The 27,522-nt window shown below is 40.8% G+C and overlaps 1 protein-coding gene across 6 annotated transcripts; it reads left to right on the top strand.

Moving 5' to 3' along the window:
- On the top strand, positions 1-27,157 carry LOC111720182 (zinc finger protein 93-like). Of its 6 annotated transcripts, XR_004233540.1 has the most exons (5): positions 528-1,363; positions 4,766-4,892; positions 20,833-20,977; positions 25,449-25,564; positions 26,829-27,157. XR_004233540.1 is itself a non-coding variant. In XM_031964061.1 (4 exons), the coding sequence occupies exons 2-4, from the start codon at positions 1,331-1,333 to the stop codon at positions 12,631-12,633; spliced, it is 1,395 nt and encodes a 464-aa protein (XP_031819921.1). In that variant the 5' UTR covers positions 1-47; positions 1,225-1,330; the 3' UTR covers positions 12,634-12,729. The 6 variants fall into 6 exon arrangements, 5 of the variants coding, with proteins under 5 accessions (XP_031819921.1, XP_031819920.1, XP_031819919.1 ...); XM_031964061.1 differs by lacking the exons at positions 20,833-20,977; positions 25,449-25,564; positions 26,829-27,157 and adding exons at positions 1-47; positions 11,399-12,729 and having other exon boundaries at positions 1,225-1,363; XM_031964060.1 differs by lacking the exons at positions 20,833-20,977; positions 25,449-25,564; positions 26,829-27,157 and adding exons at positions 68-143; positions 11,399-12,729 and having other exon boundaries at positions 1,225-1,363.
- Positions 27,158-27,522: the final 365 nt, after the last annotated feature.

Below are 27,522 nucleotides of genomic sequence, written 5' to 3'. Positions count from 1 at the left end.
GAGCCAGGAATAGAAGGAATCGGGATAAAGTCTTCACTGTGTCAAAGGTGGGCTCCTAGTGACGTCACTCCCGCCTCCGCCCCTGGGCCGCTGAGCCGCAGGGCATGCCGGGAGTCCTAAGAGGTGCAGGCGCCGCTTCCCGGGTCCGGGTTTATTTCTGTTCTTCCTTCTGCGCTGGGAGAGGGGAGGGGGAGGGCAGGAGGGCAGCTGTGCGCAGGCGCGGACTTGGACGTCCCTTTTCCTTGTAAAGGTTCCTCCCGTTCCCCGCCAGTTCGGGCCGATCCTGAGCAGGGGCGATCTGGCGCCGAAGCGCCGGCTCCGAGCGCGGGAGTGCGCGCGCCCGAGGGTGCCCGTGGGAAAGCAGACCTGCAGTAGCTGGGCGTGTAACGGAGCTGCGTGCGTGGGGGAGGGGGCGTGCCCGAGTGCGCGTGGGGGGGCTGCACCCAGGGCCTGAGCCCCGAGAGATTTCTCCTGCGTGGGCTGAGGGGGGGAGGGGCGGGCTTGTGCCTCCCTTTGACTGGGGGCGGGCGGGCACTGCTGAGTGTTACTTGGGGAACCCACTGAACCCTCCCCCACCGAGCCCCCGGTATTGCGGGGTCGCCTCACCGGTCACCAGTGGGAAGGTGAGGATGCCGTAGCTTTACGCCTGTGCCTCAGTTTCCTCCTTTACCTCCCGTGAGCTCCCTTCTGTAAAACACCAAGGACAGGGCCCGGTATACAGGAAGCGCTCTCTACTTGCAGCTCTTACTGTGAACTTTGCCCAGTCCTTTCTTTTTGCCTGGAGGACAGCGGGGGTGGAGGAGGTTTACTGGCTGGAGGGGGAGGGGGGACCGGGGCTCCCACCCAGCTCTGCTCCTTGACCCATTTCCCTCCTGGTGGTCATGGGACATTTCTGGGACCTTGGGCAGGTGGGGGTCCCATGTTACAGATGGAGAAACTGAGGCAGGCGGGATCGAGGGCTGGGCCAGGACCACACTGGCTTCCAGGGATTCTGATGAATCTTGTCATCTTGACCCCATGGGGCTCAGGCTCCCAGGCTGCCCCTCCCTGCAATGTGCAGATCTTGGTGTCCAGAGTGGGGGTCCAGGGAGGGTCTCCCAGTCCCCACAGGGGTCCGCTCTCTGCCTCCTTTTTGAAATCTCAGCCTCTTCCTGGGGAGCAGCCTCTCCCCACCATCCCTACTCTCAGAGTTTGCTCTTTCTCTCTCTCTCTCATTGTGGGCAGGTCAGCATCCAGCGTGGGCAGAGAAGTCTGACTCCATCCTCCCTCTCTGGGCTCCCTCTCCTTCCCCAGGGCAGCTGGAACAGGACCCAAGCCCGGAACCAGAGATATGGCCCCTGACAGCCTGAGACCCTCTTCCCAGGTGAGTGCGGTCCCTGCCCGGAGCTGAGCAGCCTCGGCCCAGGGGGCGTCCAAGGGAGCCCAGGAAGCTTCTTCCTGTCAGAGGGAGGGGGCCCTGGCAGGGCTGGCAGCAGGGATAGAATAGCCCCCGGGCACTGCCCATTTCCTGCCTGATCAGGGCACCCGGTGGCTCCCAGGGCTCTGAATCCCTCTGCTTTTCCAGGTCTTAGATTGACAATAAATGTTTAGAAATTGGCTCCTCTGGGCCAAGCTCCATGTGAACCATTGAGGATGCAGAGGAAGGTAAAGAAAAATCAGGTCCTGCCCTCAAGGAGTTGGGAGAAACATCTCATGAGCTGTGTCCACACCTGCGCTGGACAGTGTAGACGGGAGCCACTCTCAGAGGGAGGTTCAGCAGTTTGGGGACCAGTAAAAGCTTGTTACAGAAAGGGAGAATTTAGCTGAGATGTGAAGGAAGCCGGAGGTGAGGGAGGAGGCCGGTGCAGACAGTCCTGGTTAAGCATAAGCCAGGAGCCCAACGTCCCTGGGGCAAAGAGGACAACTGAGGTGTGAGAAGGCTGGGGCGGGTGTTGTGGTGTCTGCCGTGTGACAGGAGCCTCATAAAAATGGTCTCATTGATCCTGTTGTGGGAATTGTCAGGGTCCTTGGTAGGGAAAGCCAGAGTCGAGGAGCTCAGGGTCCAGCCAGAGAGTAAACTGGTTTATTTATCCGCTGGAGGGTGTGACAGACTCCATCAATGGGGGGTTACATTTCCTCAGATGTCACAGAGACAGTCTCTCCTCCTTGCCTAACCTGTGCTGTGGGTGGGATCTGTTGGGTCTCAGAGAGTTAGAAAGAAGTTTTAGCTAAGGTCAGGTTAGGACCCAGATACAAAAAGCCACATTTACTTGTTTGTTTTAAATTATTTTCAATTACTTGTCATGACAATTGGCAGCATTCATCTTTATCAGATTTTGAGTTGTAAATTTTTCTCCATCCCTTTTTGGCTTTTCCTAAAATGGTGGCCAACTTGATGTAGGTGTAAACATGCTGTCATTTAAAACTTATTTCCCTATTAATCAAGAGTTGTGAAAAATGAAAGATCAAAAGAGAAGAAAAAAAGAATAAAGTAACTAACAGATATATTCTTCAATCACCTTCAGAGTCCATCAGTTCTTTCTTTAGTATGAGGGAAGCCTTTTCCTTCTTGAGTCTTTTACAATTGCCTTAGATCCTTGTGCTCCTGAGAAGAGCCGAGTCCTTCATAGTTGATCACAACACTCTGGTGCTGATTCTGTATACAATCTTTTCCTGACTCTGCTCATTTCAGTTTGCATTAATTTGGTTTTTAGTTCATTCTGAAATCTGCTTCTTCACCATTTCTTATTGCACAATACTATTTCATTATATTCATATACCGCAGCTTGTTCAGCCATTCTCCCTCAAATTACACGAAATTGCCTCCAGGAAGGGGCTGCTATGAATATTTTTGCACATGTAAGCCCTTTCCCTCTTTTTGTAATCTCTGTGGAATAATATAGACCTAGTGGTGGTATTGGTAGATCTAAAGATTTGTACAGTTTGGTTGCTCTTTGTTCATAGTTCCAAGTTGTTCTTCAGAAAGTTTGGATCACTTCTCATTTCCTCATCAGTGCACTAGTGCCCCAGTATCCCCACATTCTTTCCAGCGTTGATCATTTTTTGTCTTACTAGTCAATCTGATAGATGTGAAGTGGTACTTCTGAGCTGATTTTATTTGCATTTTCCTAATCAAAAATGATTTAGAGCCCTTTATTTTCCTACATCTATTTGATTTTGTCATCTAAAAACTGTTCATTTCCTTTGATCATTTCTTAGTTGAGGAACAGTAATACATTTGATTCATTTCTCTATGTATTTGGGAGATGCGGCCTTCATCAGAGAAATTTGCTGGAAAGATCATTTCCCATCATTCTTGAAAAGTACATCTTTACCAAAAGAAGAAAATGTGAATTGAGAATGCAAGTTTCAAAAGTCTTTATCATAGTTATTTATGTCAGAGCTAGAAAACACAGGAAGAAAAAATAACTGGGTCAGCTAGGTGGCACAGTGGATAGAGCAGCAGCCCTGAAGTCAGGAGGACCTGAATTCAAATGTGGCCTCAGACACTTAAAACTTCCTAGTTATGTAAATCTGGGCAAGTCACTTCATCCCCCCAAAAAAGAAAAGAAAAAAATAAGTGCTCTATTATTCAGATACTTTGGCAACATTTACTAAATCCTTTGTGCCTTCTTAGTAACAGGACTGGAAGTGAGTGCTCTGAGTTTTCTCACAGGGATTGGGGGACAAGAGATACTGAAGGGGACATCTAGAACATTGATAAAAGAAGAGAGCATAGCATCAAATGAAGTCAGTGATGTTTTCTCCAAAATTCACTTAGGAAAACTCTTACTACTAGATGTGTAAAAGTCTGGGTCATAAGATTTGGGGCACAGGATTGTATGTCCCAGAGTTAAAGAAGGAAAGAGATTGGGATTGGGTGGCAAAAAATAATGAGCAGGAAGCAGTCACAGAATAGTGATTGGGCAGATTCAAAGGTCTCCCCAGCCAGGGTAGCCTGATCTGGAGAGGGCTGAATCAGGGGCGAGGAATGTGGTATCAAAGGCCCCTTCTTGTGCCTTGGAGGCCGGGCACTTAAGAGTCCAGGTCGACCTCCTGATCTCTCTGACCTCCTGGCTGAGACCTACCTGGGGAGTGCAAGCACAGATTTCTAGGAGACAGTTAATGTCCCAATTAAGCATTCACAGAACACATTACATTAATAAACTCACTATTTGAGAAGAGATAAAAGTTTCATCACTTGTCTGGTAAGAATCTCATGCCAGCTACTTGAGGCCAGATTCTCTTTCAAATTCTTTTCCTGCTTCCATCTAGTTTAGATTCATTTTAGAATCATAGGAAACTTACTAGATAATTTCTTTGTTCTCTCCTCAGCAATCACTGCTAATGGTTTCTTCCCCAGAATACATAATATTTACCAGGTTCTCACAAACTCTTCATAGAATTTTTTTTTTCATATGTAATCACTTAAGACACTCCTTGTGGGGAGGGATGTCTCAAGAACTTCTCTCTCACCTCTATAGGTTCTATAGAATTCATATATTCTCCCTAACTCTTTTGAGGGAAGCATTTTATATTAAGACATTTTCCCCAACTTTTATTATCCAACATGACTCTCATTTGAAATAGAAAATGCTTTTCTCAGTATTCCACTGGGCTCTTAATGCCTAGTTCTAAGTGTGGGCTCTGATACTCCTAAAGATTTTGAGAGTTTTAGGCAATTCCCATCTCTCTTTCTGCTTCCTCCTCTAAGTTGATGAGGATTGGACTGGATGAATTCTGGAGGATCTTTCAGCTCTAAATCAAGTGACTTTTGATGGTTTAGGAATTGATGACAATCAAGGATATTATGGTGAACTTCACTGAGGAGGAATGGGGGCTCCTGGACCCTTCTCAGAAGGAGCTGTACAAGGAGGTCATGCTGGAGAATGTCCAGAACCTGCTGTCCCTGGGTAAGGACCATTTTCTCTCTTTTCTTGGTGTTCATCATCAGTTCAAAATGAGCACAAAGAGCACACAAATGAAATAAACCGTGTTGCATCCTAGAAATTGAATTGAGCACTCAGTCATCTGAGTGTATCAAGTCTCCATCCATTTTGGTCTTAGCTGGAGCCTTTTTGAGTTACATAATTAACCCTCAGTCAGGTAGCTGATATTACTGCCACATTTGTTAGGTAAACTCCTTGAAAACATGCTAAAAAGAATGGGAGAGGCAAAATAGGACAGGAAACACTTAGCTCCCTAGGACCATCCCCTAAAGCAAAAAACAAATGCCTCAAAATTCATTTTGAGCAGCAAAAGTGACTAAAATGCCAGAAGTTGGCAGGACCTTAATAGGATCATAGGAAGGATCTCTTCTCCCTAGATAGAGATTGGACCCAAATGAAGAGCTAGGCACTCTAGGCTGACTCTGCTAAGTTAGCCAAGAGCAAGCCCTGGAGGCATCTGCATTGGCCTGGGGTCTCAGGCTCCAAAGTTTTCAGCTCTTGCAAGGTGAAGGGCAGGGTGAGGTAACCGAAGGAGAAGAACAAAGGGCCCTGTTCTAAAGAAAACTTGATAGATGAAGATCTCATATCTCAAATACTCAAAGGGATGGGAACAGGTAGTTTCTGATGAAGAAATTAAAACTCTTTATGGCTATATGAGAAATATTCTAACTTATTATTGATTAGGGAAATGCAATCAAAAACCCCATTTTGATATCATGTTGGGAACACTAATATATTGCTGAAATTATAAACTGATCCACTCAATTTGGAGACAATTTGGAATGATGTCGAAAGACTTATAAAACTATATACCCTTTGTCTCCAAAATACAATATAAGGTCTGTTTGCCAAAATAATTAGGGAAAAAAGAAGCAAATTTATATGTTTTAAAAGATTGATAGCAGCTCTTCTTTTGGGTGACAGAAAGCTAGAGACTGTGGGGATGCCTGACCTTTCTAATGGACCCTTACAAATCCCCTTTCTTTCAAAGCGGGCACCGATCATCCCATACCAAGCTACTTGGCATCAGCTATAGTTTGCTTGATCAACAAGAGTGCTGAGTACCATGCTCAAAGAGGCAGGAAGCAACAGACCTCCATGCCCAAGGAGAGAAGATACCAAAGAGGCAGGATGTCAATGAGATAGGATGTCACAATTCTCACAATTCTAGTACAATTGCCACAATTCTAGTTTGTCACAATTCTAATGCACTTGCATACGTGACACTTGTCACAATTCTATTGCACTTGTATACATCTTTTGAAAGAAATCACAGATAAAGGTGCAAAACACAAAGGTGCACATAAACAAAGTCATGTCCTGTAACACTGTCTCAACATTAACAGGTGGGGATGTTGGTTTTTCACCCGCTAATTTAAAAGCATAGTCCTTAAATAGAAAGCATAGGGCAAAGCCTCTCCCTGGGCCATCAGATGGCGAATAGCCATGGGAGAAGCAAACAGGCCCATTGTTCATTTACAGTCTGTTTATATTGCATATAACGCAAGACAGTCCATTCAGCTGCCACACTGGAGCTGTGCCTGCTGTCTCTGGTGTCACGGTCAGGAGGGACATGGCTGCCATCAGCATCTGGAGGGCTGCTGACATCTGGATGGTCCCTCTGGGCTGTTGTCTGGTCTTTCTCTTGGATCCCCAGGTCACAAATGTCTCTGGTGGGGACCCATTCCTCTGCTATTAGGTCTGCATCTAGAATGAAAAGGGAATGTACCCAGGGCCCCAAACCCTGACCTAATTTGGACCTTTCCAAATGCCATCCAAGCCTTTCCACATCACTGTGGGAAGAAAGTTCTTGTCAAAAAGAGAAACAAAAGTCAGTCAATCTGTCACTTAGCTGCACTTTCTCTGTATATCAGAAGTGCATTGCTAAGGTAAAATCCAAAGAATTTTAAGATGTAAAACCAAAATAATTTAAAAATATAAAATCAAAATAATTTAAAAATGTAAAACCAAAATAATTTAAAAATGTAAAACCAATATAATTTAAAAATGTAAAATCAAAATTTAAAAATTGCAAGCAATCACATGTATGAATTGCCACATCTCAGGCATATCCCAAAATTCCCTTCTCTTGTTTAAAAGAGAACATCTTGGGTATATGAATAGTCTGTCCAGTAATGACTTGACTAGTAGGATTATAATAAATGCCAATGGAATGGACAAAGTCAAATTCAATGCAAAAAGACCTAAAGGCCGAAAATTTATAAGCCAATCCATAACCTGTCTTAAATGCATGTGAGATTCCTACAATGGAAATATGGTTGATCACATGCCTAACTGCTTCTCCAGACTGGAGTGAAGCCATAAAGAATTGAGAATGGATATCCACAGTAACCTGGATGCTCTGCCTTTTAAAATGAGTAATGTCCATTGGTCTTAACACATTAAATTTCAAACCATAAGGGTTTTGTCCTATAGGGAGCATAGGAGAGTGAAAAGAAAGATAAGCTGTACAGCCTTTTGCCACGCTCCTAGCTTCCCCTATAGTTATCACAATTTGCAAATATAAGACTCTATCAACCTGATTATAAAAGATATGATTGAAAGTCCACTCTGAAAATGGGTGTGGAGGATATAATGTTTATCTGAGTGCTTTCTCACTTGCTCTTGAAATTCTTTAAAGAGCTGGTAATATATATTAAAAACTACAAATTTTGAGCTGTGGCAATTCTTTGTACCACATCTATTGAATAAGCCGAATCAAAAATTATTTTTACATACCCACATGCAAGGCTTAGAGCTGTGGCCAATAAACTTTTCCATTCTGGGATGGTTTCCCAATAATCAATCACACAATCAATTTGTGCATTGATATGAGAGATATATAATTCACCAGGTCTTGTCCCAATAATTTTACTACTTTCTCAATGGCTTTTATTGAAATTCTAACCACAAGCACTGGGTAAAATTTAAGTTTTTTATCTGATTGTGCTGGGAGATTCACCCACTTCATGCTGTCTCCTTGATGAAGGATTTCTATGGGTGCCTTTTTTATAATAAAATTTGATATTTCCAATACTTTTTTAGTTATTTTTTCACCCATATTAGATGAAATCAATCCAGTCTCTTTTAGAGCCTCTAGAGCTTCTTTTTTAAGCTGGTATTGTGAGTTTAAAACACTATTTCCTCTTAAAGGTAGTACTACCTTACTCTTGGAGATACTTTTCTCACAAGGGCAAGGTCATCAGCCACATGCCTTTGATTCAAAGTAGAGCTGTTCTTTAGGCCATGTGACAAGGCCATCCATTCAAATCCTTTATAAGGCTCAGCTGAATTAATGCTGGGCACTGAAAAGATAAATTTCATATTCTCCTTATCTAGGGAAATAAAATTCTTAATCGTAAAAGATCATTCCTCAAGCAATGGAGGAGGTGGAAGCCCAAGCTGAAGAGCTTCTACTGTCTCCATGTGTCCATTTACTTTTCTTGGATCAATATTATGCCTAATGAAATTTGAATTTTTTCATTTTTTAAGAAGTCCCTTGTCCACTGATTAATGGGGGACCTTTCGACTGTAAAATAAATAAATTTTTCCATCTTATATTTAAATTTCCACTTCCAAGAGGTAACACTATTTTTAGCTATTATAGATCCTTTCCTGCTAGACATATAGGTACTTGCTGTGGTCTTTAACCCATTACTAGACCAGCTGGCACCTCTAATAGCTAGCTGTATTATCTACATCTGTGCCTACCAACCTTTTCAATGGTCTGCCATTCATACAGATAATGAGCAAACTCACTCGGCTATGAAAACTTCGGTCCATGATATCCTTAAATTCTTTTGCCTAAAGTCAAAGTTTGATATTAATACTGAATTATATTTCAGGAGTGTGAATCAATAGATCTGATGTTACTTCTCTTCCTCGGTCATAGATCACACACTATCTATACTAGTGATTAAGACAGAAGTTTCCCAAATCATTCTATAAATAAACACTGTTTTATAAATACTTGTAGGGGGTCGGGGAATTAAGCCAACCTGTGGAAATGAAAAATCCATGAGGTGAGCAAAGGGCAGTTCCAACTCTCCAAAGACTATCCTTGCTATTTTATAGATATAAAATTCCACTCTTTCTAACTGCAATATCTGCTTAGAAACTAACTGAGCTGTGTTTTTAAAATTGTTCTGAATACTATAGCAATTGCTGTCCTCAAGATACCACCAATCTTGCCTTGTGCCATAAAGTCTACTCCATTAACTGTTACTATTTGAATTTGAATTGGCCATTCAAGAGGCCAATCAATTTTTGTAACAGATATATCAGCTCCTGGATCGGTCATTCCTAAGAATGGCCTGTTTTCTATATAAATATTACACATGTTTTTTTCTTGCCCAATCACTTGAGTAAAATTTCACCTCACCAAAAGAATGTAATGGGAGTGCTTTAGCAATTGGATGATCTCCCTTTAAGTTAAATGGTTTCACATATTTTAATAGTATGTATAATCATAGGTGCATAGTCTGAAAGTGCGATTACTAATCTATCTCCAGCTTTAAGTTATACCTCAACATGTGCAATAGTCCATGGGTTAATGTTAAAACCCTCAACTGCATTCACCAAATACTGTAAATATTTCTCATCAAAGTCTGATCCTAATCTATCTAGTATGTTTTTGGGGTCCTCATGGGACCCCCTTAGTGGTTTCTCTGAACCGCAGTATTTCTCTTCCTGGTCCTACAAAATTTTGCCATGTGGCTTATCTTTCCCCAAGCAGGGTCAAAGAATTTTCCACCCTCTATTGGCCACTTACATTTCAATAGTGCTTGCTGACTTCTCTAATGGATCCTTACAATGGAGTATGACTTACAGTCAATGGTTAATAGTTTCAACAGTGGTTGATGATGGTGTATTGAGAACTTTATGAAACAGTTCAGCCCATCTCTTACAGAATCACATTCTTATCATTAATCAATGTAGCTCCATCAGCATTGGGCAGCTTAGATCTTTGGTCCATAAATAAACTTCAGAGCATCATAAAAGAGTTTTGACTTGTTACGCTAAATGTAAAAATGAACTTTATCAGCTTTTATTTCATGGGCCAAAAATCTAACTTGTCAAATCTTTGCTTATACTTTTGGGAGAGTTAAACACTGCCTTCCTAGAGATGGATAATCTAAAGTACTTGTAATCTTGTAAATCTTGTAGTGTTCTCACTTTTCATGTAATACCTTCTGAACTTCCCTTTCTTTTCTTTCTGTTTTTTTTTTAATAGCTTTTTTATTTACAAGTTATATGCATGGGTAAGTTTACAGCATTGACAATTGCCAAACCTTTTGTTCCAGTTTTTCCCCTCCTTCCCCTCTCCCCCTCTTCTAGATGGCAGGATGACCAATACATGTTAAATATATTAAAGCATACATTAAATACAAAATAAGCATATATGTCCAAACTGTTATTTTGCTGTACAAAAAGAATCGGACTCTGAAATATTGTACAATTAGCCCGTGAAGGAAATAAAAAATGTAGACAGGCAAAAATATAGGGATTGGGAATTCAATGTAATGGTTTTTAGTCATCACCCAGAGTTCTTTTGCTGAGTGTAGCTGGTTCAGTTCATTACTGCTCCATTGGAACTGATCTGGTTCATCTCATTGCTGAAGATGGCTAGGTCCATCAGAATTGATCATCATATGGTATTGTTGTTGAAGTGTATAATGATCTCCTGGTCCTGCTCATTTCACTCAGCATCAGTTCGTGTAAGTCTCTCCAAGCCTCTCTGAAATCCTCCTGCTGGTTATTTCTTACCAAACAATAATATTCTATAATATTCATATACCAAAATTTATTCAGCCCTTCTCTAATTGATTCCCCTTTATTTTCATCAAACTCATTTGGATGTTTCCTTTTTTCCCAGATGAGTAAATGTGATACTATCCAACAAATCTCTGAAAGCAGTCTACTCCTATAATTTTCTATTGTTTGTTGGCTCAGTTTTCCCTCTAAATTAGCAAAAACTATTACAGCACAAAGAAGACTCTAATCTGTCATTAAGTATTTTGCTAGTCATGTTGGCTTTGGGCCCCTGCCTTTGCTGAATGTGTATATTTCATTGGGAGATGATAAGTCTCTGATTGGTCCAGTACTTTGAAATGGACATCTCACATATTATCTCTCTTTTTTATTATTATTTTTTTCCCTAGAGGCAATTGGGGTTAAGTGACTTGCTCAGGGTCATATAGCTAGCAAATGGTAAGTGTCTGAGGCCAGATTTGAACTCAGTTCTTCTGATTTCAGGGTTGGTGCTCTATCCACTGTACCACCTTGCTGCCTCCAATATGTCTCTTCTTAAAAATGACTTGGGCTGTTAAAAGCCACTGTTTGCACTGAGAGCACCTATGAAGTTTTGTATATTTAGTTTGGTGACAAGCTGCGATGACTCTTATGTAACATTGTTATTTGTGTTTATATATGTGTGTATGTCATTTTTTATATATGTTTGTCTTCTTCAGATGTAGAAACTGGGTTCATAGTAAATGAGATGAGTAAAAAGCTGGGAATTTTTGTGGAAGAACATGACCTGCAAAGGTTCGTGGATGCTCCCTGTGATTTCAGTTTGAAGGAATTGCATGATTTGAATCTCAAAGTAGATAGATATCCAAAGAATGATTGTGAATTGGATGAAATTGAAAAGAGATTCAGATGGACTTCTATCCTAAATCACTGTAAAAAAATGACCTCAGGAAGTGATTATCTTCAAGGTAGTGAATACAAGAAATTCTTCACTGAAGAGGTAGAGCCATTGGTTCCATGTAATCAATGGGATATCACTGTAAAGTGGAGTTCAGACCTCAGTGGCCATCAGAAAAGTGATACTGAAGAAATGGTTTCCATAAGTAATAATGATGAGAAGGCTGTCAGGCAGAGCTCTAATCTCCTTATTCATCAGCAAAGGAATATTAGAAAAGAACCTGATGAACATAATGTATGTGAAGGAACCTCATCCTATCACTCATCTCTTCCTTACCACCCTGGAATTAAAAGATTTGGATATGATCAGTGTGGGAAAGCCTTTGGTTGGAACTCAGCTTTTAGTAACTCAGAGAAGGCTTATCCTGGACAGATGTCTCAGAAATGTACTAAATGTGGGAGAGCTTTTTATTACACATCATTCCTGCTTGACCATCAGAGAATCCACCCTAGAGAGACGCGTTATTTATGTCTTCAGTGTGGAAATCCTTCCATATGCAATCAATGTGGAAAAACTTTTACAGGTATCTCCAGGCTAGCAAAACATAAGAAAACCCACACCAGAGAGAAGGCTTATGAATGTAATCAATGTGGAAAGACTTTTAGATGGAGCTCCCATCTTGCTAGACATCAGGGAATCCACAGTGGAGAGAAACCTTTTAAATGTAGTCAGTGTGGAAAGGCTTTCACAGTGAAGGGCAATCTTGCTAGACATCAAGGAATCCACACTCGGGAGAAACCTTTTAAATGTAATCACTGTGGAAAGGCTTTCACTCAGAGTTCCTATCTTGCTAACCATCAGAGAATCCACACTGGAGAGAAACCTTTTAAATGTAATCTTTGTGAAAAGGCTTTCATAAGTAATTACAGGCTTGCAGAACATCAGAGAGTCCACACTAGAGAGAAACTTTTAAAGTGTAATCACTGTGGAAAGGCTTTCACACAGAGTTCCTGTCTTGCTAACCATAAGAGAATCCATTGGAGAGAAACTTTTTAAAATGTAATCAATGGGGAATATGCCATCTGGAAGAGGGAGTGGGAGGAAGGAGGGGATAATTTGGAACAGAAGTTTTTGCAAGGGTCAATGTTGAAAAATAACCCATGCATATGTTTTGTAAATATAAATTTTATAAAAATAAAATGTTTAAAAAAATATCTTGGGAAGCAGACCTTATAGTGGTATCTTTGGGTCAAGGGGATGTACAGTTTTATTAATCTTTGTTCATAATTCCAGATTGTTCACCAAATTGAGTGGATCAGTTTATAATTTCAGCAACAATATATCAGTGTCCCCAAAATGATCTCATAATGATGTTTTTACTTTGCATTTCTCTAATCACTAATAAATTGGGACATTTTCTCATATGGCTGTAAATCTGTTCCTATTCTTTGAGTATTTTCCAATTAGAGAACGATTCATATTCTTATATTTTTGACAAATTTCTTTATATGTTTGTGACATGGAATCTTTATCTTAAAAATTATGTATAAAAATGTGTTCGTAATATTTTGCTTGTGATCTTGGCTAAATTGGACTTTTTGGTACAAAAGTTTTTAACTAAATGTATTTAAAATTACCTATTTCATACACTATAATGCTCTCTGTCTCGTATTCATTCATAATTTTTTTTTTTTTGCTGAGGCTGTTGGGGTTAAGTGATCTGCCCAGGGTCACACAGAAACTGTTAAGCTTCTGAGGCCAGATTTGAACTCAGGTCTTCCTGACTTCAGGACTGGTGGTGTTCTATCCACTTCATTGTCTAGCTGCCCCCTCATTCATAAATTTTAAAATTATTCATGAGTGTGATAGTCAATGTGTTCTGAGTTTTTAAAAATTTCTTATATCCCCTTTTACATCTAGATTGACCTTCTTAGTAAATATTATAAGATATTACTGTGTGTTCAATTTCTTCCAATCTGCTTTCTAGTTTTCCCCATAATTTTTACTAACGAATTCTCATCACAAAAACTTAATGCTCTACCTTTTTTAGCACAAGATTCCTATAATAATTTCCCACAATGTATTTTATTTCTCTTCCATTCTACTGACCTAATTTTCTGTTAGGCTATAAAAGATAAGATTTTTAAAATTATTATTATCAGTAGGTTATTTTAATTTTTATTCATGAAATGAAACCAGTATTTCCATAATATAGTGTATATATACATATATGTATGTGTGTGTGTGTGTGTGTGTGTAGTAAGGGCACATGAAACACTTGATATTCCTTTTCAATACACAAAAAAGTTATGTAAATTTCTTTGTATTTTCCTTTTTTCCTTCCCTACTCCCCACCTTCCCATACATATGGTTACATATATATGATCTTCTTAAAATACTCCTATTACTTTATATAGCATTCTCTTGGTTCTGCTTATTTCAATCTATTATTTCATGCAAGCCTTTCCATGACTTTGCTCTAGCACAGTAGAACTCCATCACAATCATATACCACAACTTGTTCTACCATTCCCCAGTTAAGAGATATTTCTTCAATGTCCAATTCTGTGCAACCAGAAAGAGTTGTTATAAACATCTTAGAATATAGAGGTTCTTTTCCTTTTCCCCTAATGATCTTGGGAAACAGATCTAATGTTGGCATTGTTGGGTCAAAGGGCATAGGCAATTTCATAAGTCTTTGGGTATAATTAGTTTACTCTTTGCTTGATCCCATCAAAATTGCACCAACAATAATGAGTTTGGATCCCAGTTTTTCCACATTCCCTCCAATATTTGTCACATTCCCCTTCAATTATTTTAGCAAATCTGATAGTGTAAAACAATCTCAAGGTTGCTTTGAACTAGTTTCTCTAATCAATAATGATTTAGAGCATTTTCCCACATGACTATAAATTGGATTTCTCCATTGGGAAACTGCCCATTTATATCTTTTGTCCATTTATAAATTAGGAAAAGACATCTGATATTCTTATAGATTTTACATAGGTCTTAGTATATTTGAGACATGAGATCTTTATCTGAAAAGTTTTCTGCAACATTTTCATCTACAGATGAATTTTGCTATTATTTTTTTGAGTTCAGTAAAATAGTTTTCTGGTAATTTAATTGGAATTTTAGGGAATCTATAAATTAACTTGGGTAAGATTTGTCACTTTTATTACACAGGCTCTGTCTACCCATGAACAATTAATATTTCTTGAGTTATTTAAATATGATTTTATTTCTATAAAGTTTTTTTTTTCCATTCATGGATTTCCTGGATTATCTCTTACAGTGTTTTTAGGAAATTTATACTATCTATTGTCTTATTATCTCTTCTGTCAGGGCTGTGTTGATAATATAGAGAAATGCTGATGTTTTATGTGGGTTTACTTTGTATTCTAATTTTTGCTAAAATTTTTAAATGTTTAAACTAACTTTGAGTCTTTTCAATTCCTTACATATCAATAGATAGTCTTCAAAAAGAAATAGTTTCTTTTCAATGTCGTATTACGCTTGCTAGGATTTCCAATACAATATTGAATACTTTTAGTTACAGTAGAATCCCTACTTCTCATGTGATTTTAGTAGAAAGGATTCTGGCTTTTGCCCATTACCAATAATGCACGCTGATGGCTTTAGGCAACTATTTTTTTTCATCTTAAGAGAAAAAAAATCCATTTGTACTTATACTTCCAACAGATTTTTAATAGAATTGAGTGTTATATTTTACTAAAAGTTTTTGCTTCAGCTGTTGCTGTAATCCCAAGTTTTTTTTAAATTATAGTTATAATCAATTATGTGAGTAATTTTCCTTCTATAATTCTAGCCCTGCATTCCTGATATAAATTCCAGTTGATCACATTGTATCATTTTTGCAATATATTGTAATCTCCTAGGTCACATTTTAAAATTTTGCACTTATATCTTTACTAAAATTGTTTTATAATTTTCTTACTCATTTTTTATTCTTTCTGGTTTAAGTATCAATACCTACCAGTTTAGTGGTACCCCTTCTTTGCCTATTATTTGAAATAATTTATTTAATATTGGAAGTAGGTGACATTTTAAGTGTTTCATAGAATGTTCACGTGAATCTATCTCGCCCTGATGCTTTTTACTTAAGAAACTCATTTACGGCCTGTTTAATTTCTTTTTGTACAATAAAAATATGTATATATTCCATTTCCTCTTCTTTTAATATCTTGAGAATTTTTGGGGGGGGACTAGTGGAAAATTGGATGTCATCAACCTCACACTCTCTTCTGTAGTCCAGACAGCTGGTGATGATTCAAGATGTAGCTGGTGACCTTGGTGTCTGTGATGTGCAAATATCTAACCTAGATCTAAGCGCTATACAGCCTCTGCTTCCCCTGCCTTCCTGTGAAGAATTCTGAATGGCCATTCTCTTTGACAAAAGGCAGGTTTCTTTAGGAGAAGAGGATACTGAAAAAAATGAAGATATGCAAGAGACTTCTACTATTTTCTCCTTTATCTGGCAGCATTGAAATTTCTGTAAGTTTTCGTCTTGAGATCTCTTTTAGAGGGTGAATAGTACATCTCTCACCTGTCTCCTCTCCTCCCCTCTCCACCCTCCCCATCCCCCCCCCAATCTAGTTTACTCTCTTGTTCCAGAATTTCAGGACAATTTTTCTTAGTAATTTTTTGAAATTGCATCTAGATGTTTTTCTTGTTGCTATTCACAACTCTCCAATAATCCAAGAATTCTTATATTATCACTACTTGATTTATTCTCAATTATCCTTTCTTTTTCTAATGAGATATTTCTGTTCTCTTTTATTTTTTTCATTCTATTGTTATTATTTTCATATTTCTTGATAATGTCATTAACTTCTTCTTGCCCGATTCTATTGGCTAAGAAGTTATTTTTACATAAGTTTTGGGATCTTCTTTTCTAATTGGTTATTTTCTTTTCACAATTTAGCTTGATTTTATTGGATTGCTGTTATTTAGTTACTTACATACTTAGTTATGAATTTTTCCTCAATCTTTTTTATTTGATTTTTGAAGTTCTTTTTAAGTTCCTTTAAGAAATCTTTTTGGGCTTGTGACCATTTGACATTTTTCTTGGAAGTTGGAGTCTCTTTTTTAACTTTACTTTCTTTCTCTGAGTATGAACAGATTAGTTGTATCCCCATAGTAGCTATCTATGGTTAGATTATTTTTCCTTTGCAAACTCGCTTTACTTTTATTTTATTTTAAGCCACTTTTTTTAGTATCAGCTCCTTGTCCTGAGGTATGGGGGAGGATACCCCAGGATTGAGATCCTTCTTACTATCACTTGCATGGCTCTTTCTAGTTCCCAACCTTAGGCACTCCTCCCTACCCTTGAATCCAGGCCAGGGTACCCAGCCACACTGTCCCAGCAAATGCTCCCACTCCCTATGGTCTCCAGCCACAAACTTCAGTAGACTTCTCTGCCCAGATATGGAGACCAGGTTCTTTGCTCTCTTGCAAGTCCCCACAGCCAGTAGGGTCCTTGCTCTTTCACTATAGCACTTACCAACTGTGGGCTTCTTTTTCCTTGGTCACAGCTCTAGCCTGGAACCATGTCTGGTCATCACAGCAGGATCTGGTGTCTAGTCAGAGAACAGGGCCCTTTGTTCTTCAGTTGTCTGAGCATACCCCACAGTGTGTCAGAGGTAAAATCTTGGAACCTGAGACCACAGGCCAACCCAGCTGCCCCCAGTGCTTCTGTTGGCTAACTTACCAGAGTCTGGTGCCTAACACTTCAAATCTCTACTAGGCAGATGAGATCCTTCCTAAAACTCTGTTAAGGTTCTGACAACTTCTCAAGTTTTCATCACTTTTGCTGCTCAAAATGAATTCTGAAGTATATTTTTTCTTGTTTTTGGGGAGATTCCTAGGAGCTAAGTATTTCCTGTCCTATTGTGTAATCTTATGAGAATCCTCTCCCATTTTTTTAAGCATGTTTTTCAGGAGCTTGCCTAACAAATGAACACCATTGAAGTGCTCTAAATCACTTTTGATTAGAGAAATGCAAATAAAAACAACACAGAAGTACATCTCACATCTATCAGATTAACTAATATGGCAAAAACCAAAAATCATCAATGTGAAAAAGTGGGAAAATTGGGATACTAATGTAGTGATGAGGAAATGTAAACTGATCCAAGCTTTCTGGAGAACTTGGAATTATAAACAAAGAGCAAACAAACTATGCTAATCTTTACAGCTAGCATATACCACCACTACGGCTGTATTAATCCAGAGATCACAAAAAGAGGGAAAGGGCCTACATGTGCAAAAATATTTATAGCAGTCCTTTTCCCAAAGCAGTCCAAAATTGTGGAAATTGAGGAAATTCTCATCAATTGGGGAATGGCTGAACAAGCTGTGGTATTATGTGTATAATGAAATAGTATTGTACAATAAGAAATGATGAACAGGCAGAAAAAATTTTTGGAAAATAGTAAAAAACCAAACTTATGCAAAGTAAAATGAGCACAACCAGGAAAAGATTGTATACAGAATCAGCAAAAAGTATGAATGGCAGCTCTTCTCAGGAACATATATAATATGTTTTATAATTTGGCAATTATAAAAGACTGAAGAAGGAAAAGGCTATCCAGAACTGATGGACTCTAAAAATGATTGAATCATACACATCATAATTAATAGGGAAATAGGTTTTAAATGATAGCACATATATACCTAAATCAAATTGTCTACCATTTTAGGAAAAAGGAGAGAAGGAGATGGAGAAAAATTTAAAACTCGAAATCTTATAAACATGACTACTACAAATTGTCATGGTGTAATTGAAAATAATTTAAAACAAACAAGCAAATGTACCTTTTTGTATCTGGGTCCTAATCTGATCTTAGTTAAAACTTTATAGTAGTCTAGGATCAGAGAAATGTAAATTAAGATAACTCTGAGATACCACTACACACCTCTCAGATTGGCTAAGATGACAGGAAAGGATAATGACGAATGTTGGAGGGGACGTGGGAAAACTGGGACACTGATGCATTGTTGGTGGAGTTGTGAATACATCCAGCCATTCTGGAGAGCAATCTGGAATTATGACCAAAAAGTTATCAAACTGTGCATACCCTTTGATCCAGCAGTGTTTCTACTGGGCTTATACCACAAAGATATTTTAAAGAAGGGAAAGGGACCTGGATGTGCAAGAATGTTTGTGGCAGCCCCTTTGTAGTGGCCAAAAATTGGAAACTGAGTGGATGCCCCTCAATTGGAGAATGGCTGAATAAATTGTGGTATATGAATATTATGGAATATTATTGTTAGGTAAGAAGTGACCAGCAGGAGGATTTCAGAAAGGCCTGGAGAGACTTATGATGCTGAATGAAATGAGCAAAACCAGGAAATCATTATAGACTTCAACAACAAGGATATACGATGATCAGTTCTGACAGATGTTTCCCTCTTCAACAATGAGAGGATCCAAATAAGTTCCAATTGATCAGTAATGAACAGAACCAGTTACACCCAGAGAAAGAACACTGGGAAATGAGTACAGAACACAACATGGCATTTCCACTCTTTCTGTTACAATTTGCTTGCATTTTTGTTATTTTCTCCTCAGATTATTTTTATATTCTTTGAAAATCCTATCTTTCTTGTGCAAAAAGATAGCTGTATTAATATGTATACATATATTGTATTTAGCATATACTTTAACATATCTAACATGTATGGGACTACCTGCCATCTAGGGGAGGGGATGGAGGTAAGGGGGGGAAAAGTTGATTTGCATATGTATATAATATATAATAATATATATATAATATATGTATATAATACATATATATACATATAATAATATATAATAATAATTTTTAAAATTAAAAATAAAAACATTATTCTAAACAAAAAACAAAAAAACAATCTATGAGACCCAACAATTCTATCCAAAACATAGCTTATGTAGGGAGGGCTGTCTCTGTGACATCTGAGGAAATGTAACCCCACATTCATGGAGTCTGTCACACCCTCCAGTGGAGGTTTCTCCTCCCCTGGAGCTTTGGAAAGCTGGATCGGCTGATCTCCCTGGGGCTGCTTCTTCATTGGATTCTCCTAAAATTCCGTCCCTCCAGGAATAGCCTTAAATTACTTCCAGGAAAATCTTTATCCCTTGACTAGGAGATAGGTTCAAGCCTCAAATTCTTTTGTGACTTTGCAAAACTGTCCTGGGACTTTTGGGGTTCCATTCAGTCATGGAACCAAAATGATGAGATTAGGGTTCCTGGTGCTCAGGGAGTTAAAGGTGAGGCTAGTGGCAGATTTGGGGTTCAGAGGTTTGGTTCCCCTAAATCCCCTTGGGATTCGATGCATGATAGAGAGTTCTTGGAACCCCGCTTCTGGCGGCGCAGGGGTCCTTCATTAAGGAATTTACAAACCCCAAAAGCTAGACTGGCAAAAAGAAGTTTATTATTGGCATTAGGGAGTCAGCCTTTGCTATGCATGAGCAGAAAGACTGAGTTCCTTAGTGGCAACACAGAGGAGTAAAATTTGTGGTAGAGAAATCAAGACAGAGAGGTATAAAGTCTTGTTAGAGAAATAGGTGAGGATAAAGAGAGGGTAATGCTTAAAGAGAATATTATTCCAGCAGGCAGAGGCTGCTATGCCAGGAAGAGAGAGAGTTTCCTTGGCATGGCATATTAAGTCCTCTGTGAGGATTGAGCCCCAAGTTGCCACTTTTATAAGGAAATCGGAGACAGAAGTTTCAGTTGAATGAGATTCCCTCAATGCTGTCATTGACCCCAGGCCAAGATGAGACCACTTACTGGGAGTAGTTTTGCTGACTCAAAACTTTGAGTCAGCAATAGGGGTCGAAAATCTTGGAACTGAATGCTTCAACTAGTCTCACCAAGATCAACCACTTTATCTTGGTTCCTTGGGGTGCATCTCACAGAGGAGGATTCAAGGAGAATTTCTCCTTGAAGGAGTTTTAGAGTGTTTCAGGATCCCTTCATCAGCAGCAGATGGAGGGAAAGCTCAAAGACAAGGGTCATTGAGACTGCTCCTGATCTTAACCCATCTGGGATCCCAAAGCCTAAAACCTTGGGGGGAGGACATACGAGCAAAGGGAAGGAGTTAGGGAGGGAGGCAAGCCCTCTTCCTGCTCAGGCCCAGCTCACTTCCATGCTGGACTCTCTCTGCTCCCTCCTGGGGTACATAACCTCTCCCCCGAGGATGGGGCAGGACCATTGATTGTCCCAGTCCTGAAAACTCTGTCTCGTTCAGGCAGGTCAGCATCCAGCTCCTGAAAGGAAGGCTCAGACCCCATCCTCCATCTCTGAGGACCGTTTCTCTCCCTATCACAGCTGACAGAGCACCCAAGCCCAGAACCAGAACCATGGCCCATGGCAGCCAGAGCTCTTCATCCCAGGTGAGTGCAGTCCCTGCCCAGAGCTGAGCAGCATCAGCTCAGGTGGAGTCAAGGAGAACCCAGGAAGCTTCCCCCTGCCAGAGACAGGGGGGCCCTGACAGGGCTGACAGCAGGTAGGAATCACCCTCCTGGCACTGTCCATTTCCTGCCCCCTCAGGCCACCCAGCTGCTCCCAGGGCTCTTTGTGTCCCTCTCCTTTACCAGGTCTCAGATCAAGTCAATAAATGTTTAGAAAATAGCATCTCTGTGCCAAGCTCTGTGCTAACCACTGAGGATGCACAGGAAGATGAAAAAAAATCAGATCCTGCCCTCAAGGAGCTTCCTGGGGCAGAGAGGAGGACTAAGGTGTGAGAAGGCTGGGGCGGGTGTTGTGGTGTCTTCCATGTGCCAGGAGCCTCATAAAGATCATCTCATTGATCCTGTTGTGGGAATTGTCAGGGTCCTTGGTAGGGATAGTCAGGGAGCTCAGGGTCCAGCCAGAGAGCAAACTATGGTTTATTTATCCACTCGAGGGTGTAACAGACTCCTTGAAGGGGGGGTTACATTTCCTCAGATGTCACAGACACAGCCTCTCCTCCTTGCCTGATCTGGGCTTCGGGTGGGATCTGTTGGGTCTCATAGCCAGTTAGAAAGAAGTTTTAGCTAAGATCAGGTTAGGACCCAGATACAAAAAGCCACATTTACTTGTTTGTTTTAAATTATTTTCAATTACTTGTCATGACAATTGGCAGCATTCATCTTTATCAGATTTTGAGTTGTAAATTTTTCTCCATCCGTTTCTCTCCTTTCTTCCCAAAATGGCAGGCAATTTGATATAGGTATAAAGTGCTATGCTATGATTTAAAATATATTTCCCTATTAATCAGAGTTGTGAAAAATAAAACAGGTCAAAAGAGGAGAAAAAAAGTATAAAGTGACTTAGAAATATATTCTTCAATCACTTTCAGAGTCCATCAGTTCTTTATTTAGTGTTCTTTATTTTATTTATTTAGAAAAAAAGCCTTTTCTTTCTTGAGTCTTTTATAATTGCCTTAGATCATTGTGTTCCTTAGAAGAGCTGAGTTATTCATAATTGATCATCATACTCTGTTGCTGATTCTGTATTCTATATTTTCCTGGCTCTGCTCATTTCAGTTTTCATTAGATTTGTTTCTTAGTTCTTTCTGAAATCTACCTCTTCATTTCTTATTATACAATAGTATTTCATTATATTCATACACAATAGCTTGTTCAGTCATTCCCCAATTGATGGGAATTCCCTCAATTTCCACAATGTTGCCTTCAGGAAAAGGGCTGTTGTGAATATTTTTGCACGTGTAAATCCTTTCTCTCTTTTTGTAATCTCTTTGGAATAATACAGAACTTTGTGGTGCTATTGGTAGATCTAAAGATTTGAACAGTTTCGTTGTCCTTTGTTCATAGTTCCAAGTTCCTCTCCAGAGAGCTTGGATCACTTCACATTTCCTTTTCAGTGCACTAGCATCCCAGTATTGCCAGATTCTTTCCAGCATTGATCATTATTTTTCTTATTAGTCAATCTAATAAATGTGAGGGTGTATTTCTGACTTGTTTTTATTTGCATTTCCCTAATCAAAAAATGATTTAGAGCACTTCATTTTCCTATATTATTTTTGAATTTGTCATCTAAAAATTGTTCATTTCCTTTGATCATTTCTCAGTTTAGGAATGGTTTTTATTCTTAAACATTTGACTCAGTTCTCTATATATTTGGGAGATGTGGCTTTCATGAAAGATAATTGCAGTAAAGCTCATTTCCCATCATTTTGCTTTCCTTGAAAAGTATATCTTTACCAAGAGAAGAAAATGTGAATTGAAAGTTCAACTATGAAATCTTTAGTATAGCTATTTATGTCCGAACAAGAAAACATAGAAAGAAAGAAAAAAAAAAAACAACTGCTCTATTAATCAGATAGTTTGGTAACATTTGCTAAGTCCTTTGTGCCTTCTTAGACAGTAACAGGACTGGAAGTGAGTGCTCTGAGTTTTCTCAAAGTGATTGGGGGACTAGAGATACTGAAGGGGACATTTAGTACTGATAAAACTACTAATACTTATCAGGATAAAAATCCTGATAAAAGAAGAGCAGCATGTCATCAAATGAAGTCAGTGATGTTTTCTCCAAAATTCACTTAGGAAAACTCTTAGTACTAGATGCAAAAAGTCTCACTCATAAGATTTGGGGGACATGATTGTACTTCCCAGAGTTAAAGAAAGAAAGAGATTGGGACTGGGTGCAAAAAATAATGTGGGGGAAGCAGTCACAGAATAAGGATTGGGCAGATTCAAAGGTCTCCCCAGCCAGGACAGCCTGACCTCTAGATGGGCTCTAGAGGAGTGAGTGAAGCAGGAATCAGGGCAAGAATGTGACATCAAAGGCTCCTTCTAATTCCTTGGAGTCTGGGCATTTAGAGTCCAGTTGGCTGCTTGACCTTTCTGACCTCCTGGGTGAGACCTACCTGGGGACTGCAAGCACAGGACTGAATTTCTGGGAAACAGATAGTGTCCCAATTAATCTTTTCTCACAGAACATATTCCATTAACAAGCTAACCTATGAGAAGAGATAAAGCTTCGTCACGTATCTGGAAAGACTCTCATGCCAGCCAGTTCAGGCCAGATTCTCTTTAAAATTCTTTTTCTCCTTCCATCTTGTTGAAATTTCATTTTAGATTCATAGGAAATTTACTAGGAAATTTCTTTGTTCTCTCTTCAGTGAGCACTGCTAATGGTTTCTTCCCCAGAATACATAGTATCAGAAAATCCACACTGGAGAGAAACCTTTTAAATATATTCAACGTGGAAAAGCTTTCATAGCTAGAGCCAGTCTTGCTTTGCACCAGGAATTCCACACTGGAGCCAAACCTCCTAAGTGTGGTGATTATAGCACAGCTTTGACTTGTCATTTTTAGCCTATCTAAGAGAAGAGGGTCCCCACTTGAGGGAGACTTTATACACATGACAACGTGGTAATTAATACCTTCCAGCACCAATCATCTCTTAATTCCCACCTCAGAATTCATGTAAGACAAAATCTGATCATTATTAAGGATAAGGAAAGACACTCAAATGGAATTCTTCCCTATTGGAGAGATCACATTGAGCAGCAGATCCCTGGGCACTCAGTGGGGAAAGGCTTTCAACTAGAGATCATCTCTTACTTTCTCTCTGAGGATTCCTTGAAAAATCATAGAAATAGACATGTGGCTGTGCTTTTCTCTGGAGGAGGAAGATCAGCACAATCTTACTCTAGTGGAAGGAAGATGGATAAACGTCATGCTTGTAGGAAGGGCTTCTCCTACAGGTGATACTTGACTGTCCTTGGAGAAATTCTGCTGGAGATGAAACTTGGGGATCTCATTCACAAGGGAAAGCCTCCTTCTGCAGCACAGCCTTCAGTAAACTTTCAACAGAATGTTCATGAAATAGCCCAATTTCCATCCTGCTGTGAGGGGAGGGGAATTACATAAAACAGCCTACAGGAGAAACTGAGGCAGAGTTCTGAGCCAAAACCTCTTTATTAGAGGAGTCTGGTTCCCTGCTAAGTAGACCCCAGAGCTGGCTGTCCCATCTGAGGTGCTCCTTCATTCAGGGCTCTGGAATACAAGTATCCTGTCAGTAGAACAGCATTTCATCGGTTACTGTAAAATGCCTTGGCTAAAATATGGATACCAGCAGGGCCAGAGGGTTTCAGGATGGCCAGTGTAGGAAATCTATCCACTGACTAGATGGTCATAAGCTGGATGATATCCCTTGGCTTGGGCCAGGGAAGATGGGAACTTTCAGTGATCAGGAGATGGATGAGCCATTCCTGAGGTTGGGCAAGTGCAGACCATCCATCCCCAAGAATATTTCAGGGAGAACTTGGGGGCTTCCCACCATGACAGGTTGGCATGTGGGGAAACAGGATGGAGAGAGTTCTTGTCGTCATTCTCACGATAGTGAACTTAGGGAAGTCGGCCTCGGGCCTGTTAGAGAAATAGTTTCTATTATACAAGCCTTAAGTCTGCCCAAAACCTCTAACAGAAGGTCCATTCCTATGTAATTCCTACAACGGTGAATTGCTCATTCTTGTTCTATTAAATGACTATTAAATGTTACTAAATGAAAAATCAGGAACAATCCTCTAACATAAAATCATAATGGACTGATTAATATTGATTCATGGTTGAGGGGGGTCCCCAGTAAGTCAGCTTTCTCACTGCGCATAAAACTCCGTACATGTAATGGTTTTTCTCTGAAATCCCACTGTTCATCAGGGCTCCTAGATTGTTCTTGATGGTCACAGACTATGATTCCTTCAGCCATTCCCCAATTACTTGGTGTTTGTTTTCTGTGGTTTCTGCCACAAAATATTCTTGTACAAATGTTTTGCTAACTGGACATGAATTTCTGTGTCTGTCTTTCTGCCGCTCGGTGGTGCCCTGGATTAAATGTTATGTTTGAAACCACAAGGCCCAAGATCCAGTTCCTTCTCTGGCCCTTCCTGGCCTCTCATGTAACCTGATCCTGCCGGAGTTTCCCCATCTGTGGAATGGGGAGAACAAGGGCCTCTGCTTCCCAGGGTGGAGGTGAGGATTACATCAGACAATAATTATGGAACACTTTGCAAACATGAAATCACTTTGGAAATCCTGGGTGTTTTTATGATTTTCTTTCCTTGATCCTTGGTGTCAAAGTAAAGTCAGTTGCTAAAACATGAGGACATTTAAGTCTAATTGATAATCTGAAGAGAGGAGTTACTTGAATGAACAGGGCACTCGATCAGGCAATACTTGCAGCCCCATCCTGGCTCTGATGCTTCATACTCTGTAACTCTGGGCAAGGAACAAGTCTGTCTCCCTCACCTCCTGCCTGAAATGGGGAGGGGGAGCCTCAGGGGCTTCAATGTGCCGTTCCCCCTCTAAGTATATGATTTTATCCAAAGGAGAGTCCTGTGTCCTTTACCCCCACACTCCCCCTATATTCTAGCACAGAGATCCCAGAACCAGATCTACAGTTATGGCAGAACTGAGGAAGAAAGGTCTTGGGCAACAGAAGAAACTGGGTATGAGAAGGACCAAGGAAGATGGGAGGAGTGAGCTCATGGTCACTTAATCCAAAGCCCTCCCTTAGGAGGCCAGTACTTACTAAGACCTACTCAGGGTTGGAAACAGCAAAAAGCAGCCTGGCAGAGAACAGAAATGGCCCCTATGGGGATGGAGCGCTCGGGGGCCCAGCTTAACTCCTGAAGAACAGGTGACTGAGAAAGAAACGGTGCCCCTGAAGTCATGAGAGGGATCCTTATAAGAGCAGACTGACAGTCCCTCAGGAGGCAGCAGCATGCAAAGGGGTGTGTGTGTGTGTGTTCACACATCTGTGCGGGGGCGGGGCTGGTTTGGGCACATTTGTGCACACGCCTTTTGGGATCATTTTCATTGAAAATGTTCCCTTTTGACCAAGGGAACCCTGATACTGTCCTAACCTTGGTGGGGAGGGGGAGAGAAATTCTCCTCTGGGATAAGCCCATCTCGGGAAATCAGGATAAAGTGTTTTCACTGTGTTATCTTGGTGGGTCTAGTTGCACCCTCCATTGAGTTGAGTCCAGGACCCCTCCCAGTAAGTGGTCTCATTCAACCAGAAATCTAGGCCTGGGGGTAGTGAGGTCATTCACTGAAACTTCAGTCTCAGATCTCTTGTAAAAGGGACAATCTGGGGCTCATTTCTTTGCAGAGGCAAAAAGCAGGACCCTGGCAGGCCAAGGGACCTCTCTCCTGCGGAGCTGCCTGCAAGGGCCCCTGCCCACTGTGAAGACATTGTCTCATCAGCATTCACCCCTCTTTATCTCCCTGCCAGGACTGTGTCACTTGGAGGTCAGCCTTCCTAGCAAAAGCAGCGTCCTGCGGTGCCAACAGTAACTTCCCTTTTTGCCACAAACTCTTAGGATTGGTGAATTCTTTCATGCACGACCTGCAGCGACCAGAAGGGCTTCCTATAACTCCGCCTGCCACTAGACCCCATCACTTTCCTCTCCAGCTCAGGGGCCACGAACAAGGTGCTTCCCCCTGTGCTCCAGCATCTGGATGACGGGTGTCCGTCTGTGCCTAAGCCCCCACTCTGCAGCCCAGGACCCTTCTGGAGCCCTCCCTGCCCCCCTCCCCACAGCTGGAAAAGGTCCGGGGGGGGCGACATTACTGAGGTTAAAACAAAAAGCCAGAGGCCTCCTGAAGGATCCTGAGCCTTGCTGTGACCTCCCCACCCCACAGCCCCCCCCCCAGTTCTCACGGCGGAGGAACCTGGGGCCGGGGGCGGGCGCCGCCCCAGCGCCGGGCGGAGGCACGAGGACGCCCCCGCTCCGGGCCTCGGAAGGAAGCTCCAGGAGCCGCAGGTTCCGCAGCGCGGCCGGACCCGCCCAGGGGGGATTCGCGGGATGGGCCGGGAAAGAAGCGGAAGATTCGCGGTTCCCCAGAAATCTCCCGGCGCCCCCCGGGGGCTCCCGCTTCCCCGACAGGAGGCGCCCGAGGCAGCCTCTTAGAAACAAACAGGGGCT

This window comes from Sarcophilus harrisii, chromosome 3 (assembly GCF_902635505.1).
Source record: "Sarcophilus harrisii chromosome 3, mSarHar1.11, whole genome shotgun sequence".
Classification (NCBI taxonomy): Eukaryota; Metazoa; Chordata; class Mammalia; order Dasyuromorphia; family Dasyuridae; genus Sarcophilus; species Sarcophilus harrisii.
Note: the sequence above shows the minus strand (reverse complement) of the source record. Positions and strands in the feature narration are given on the sequence as shown.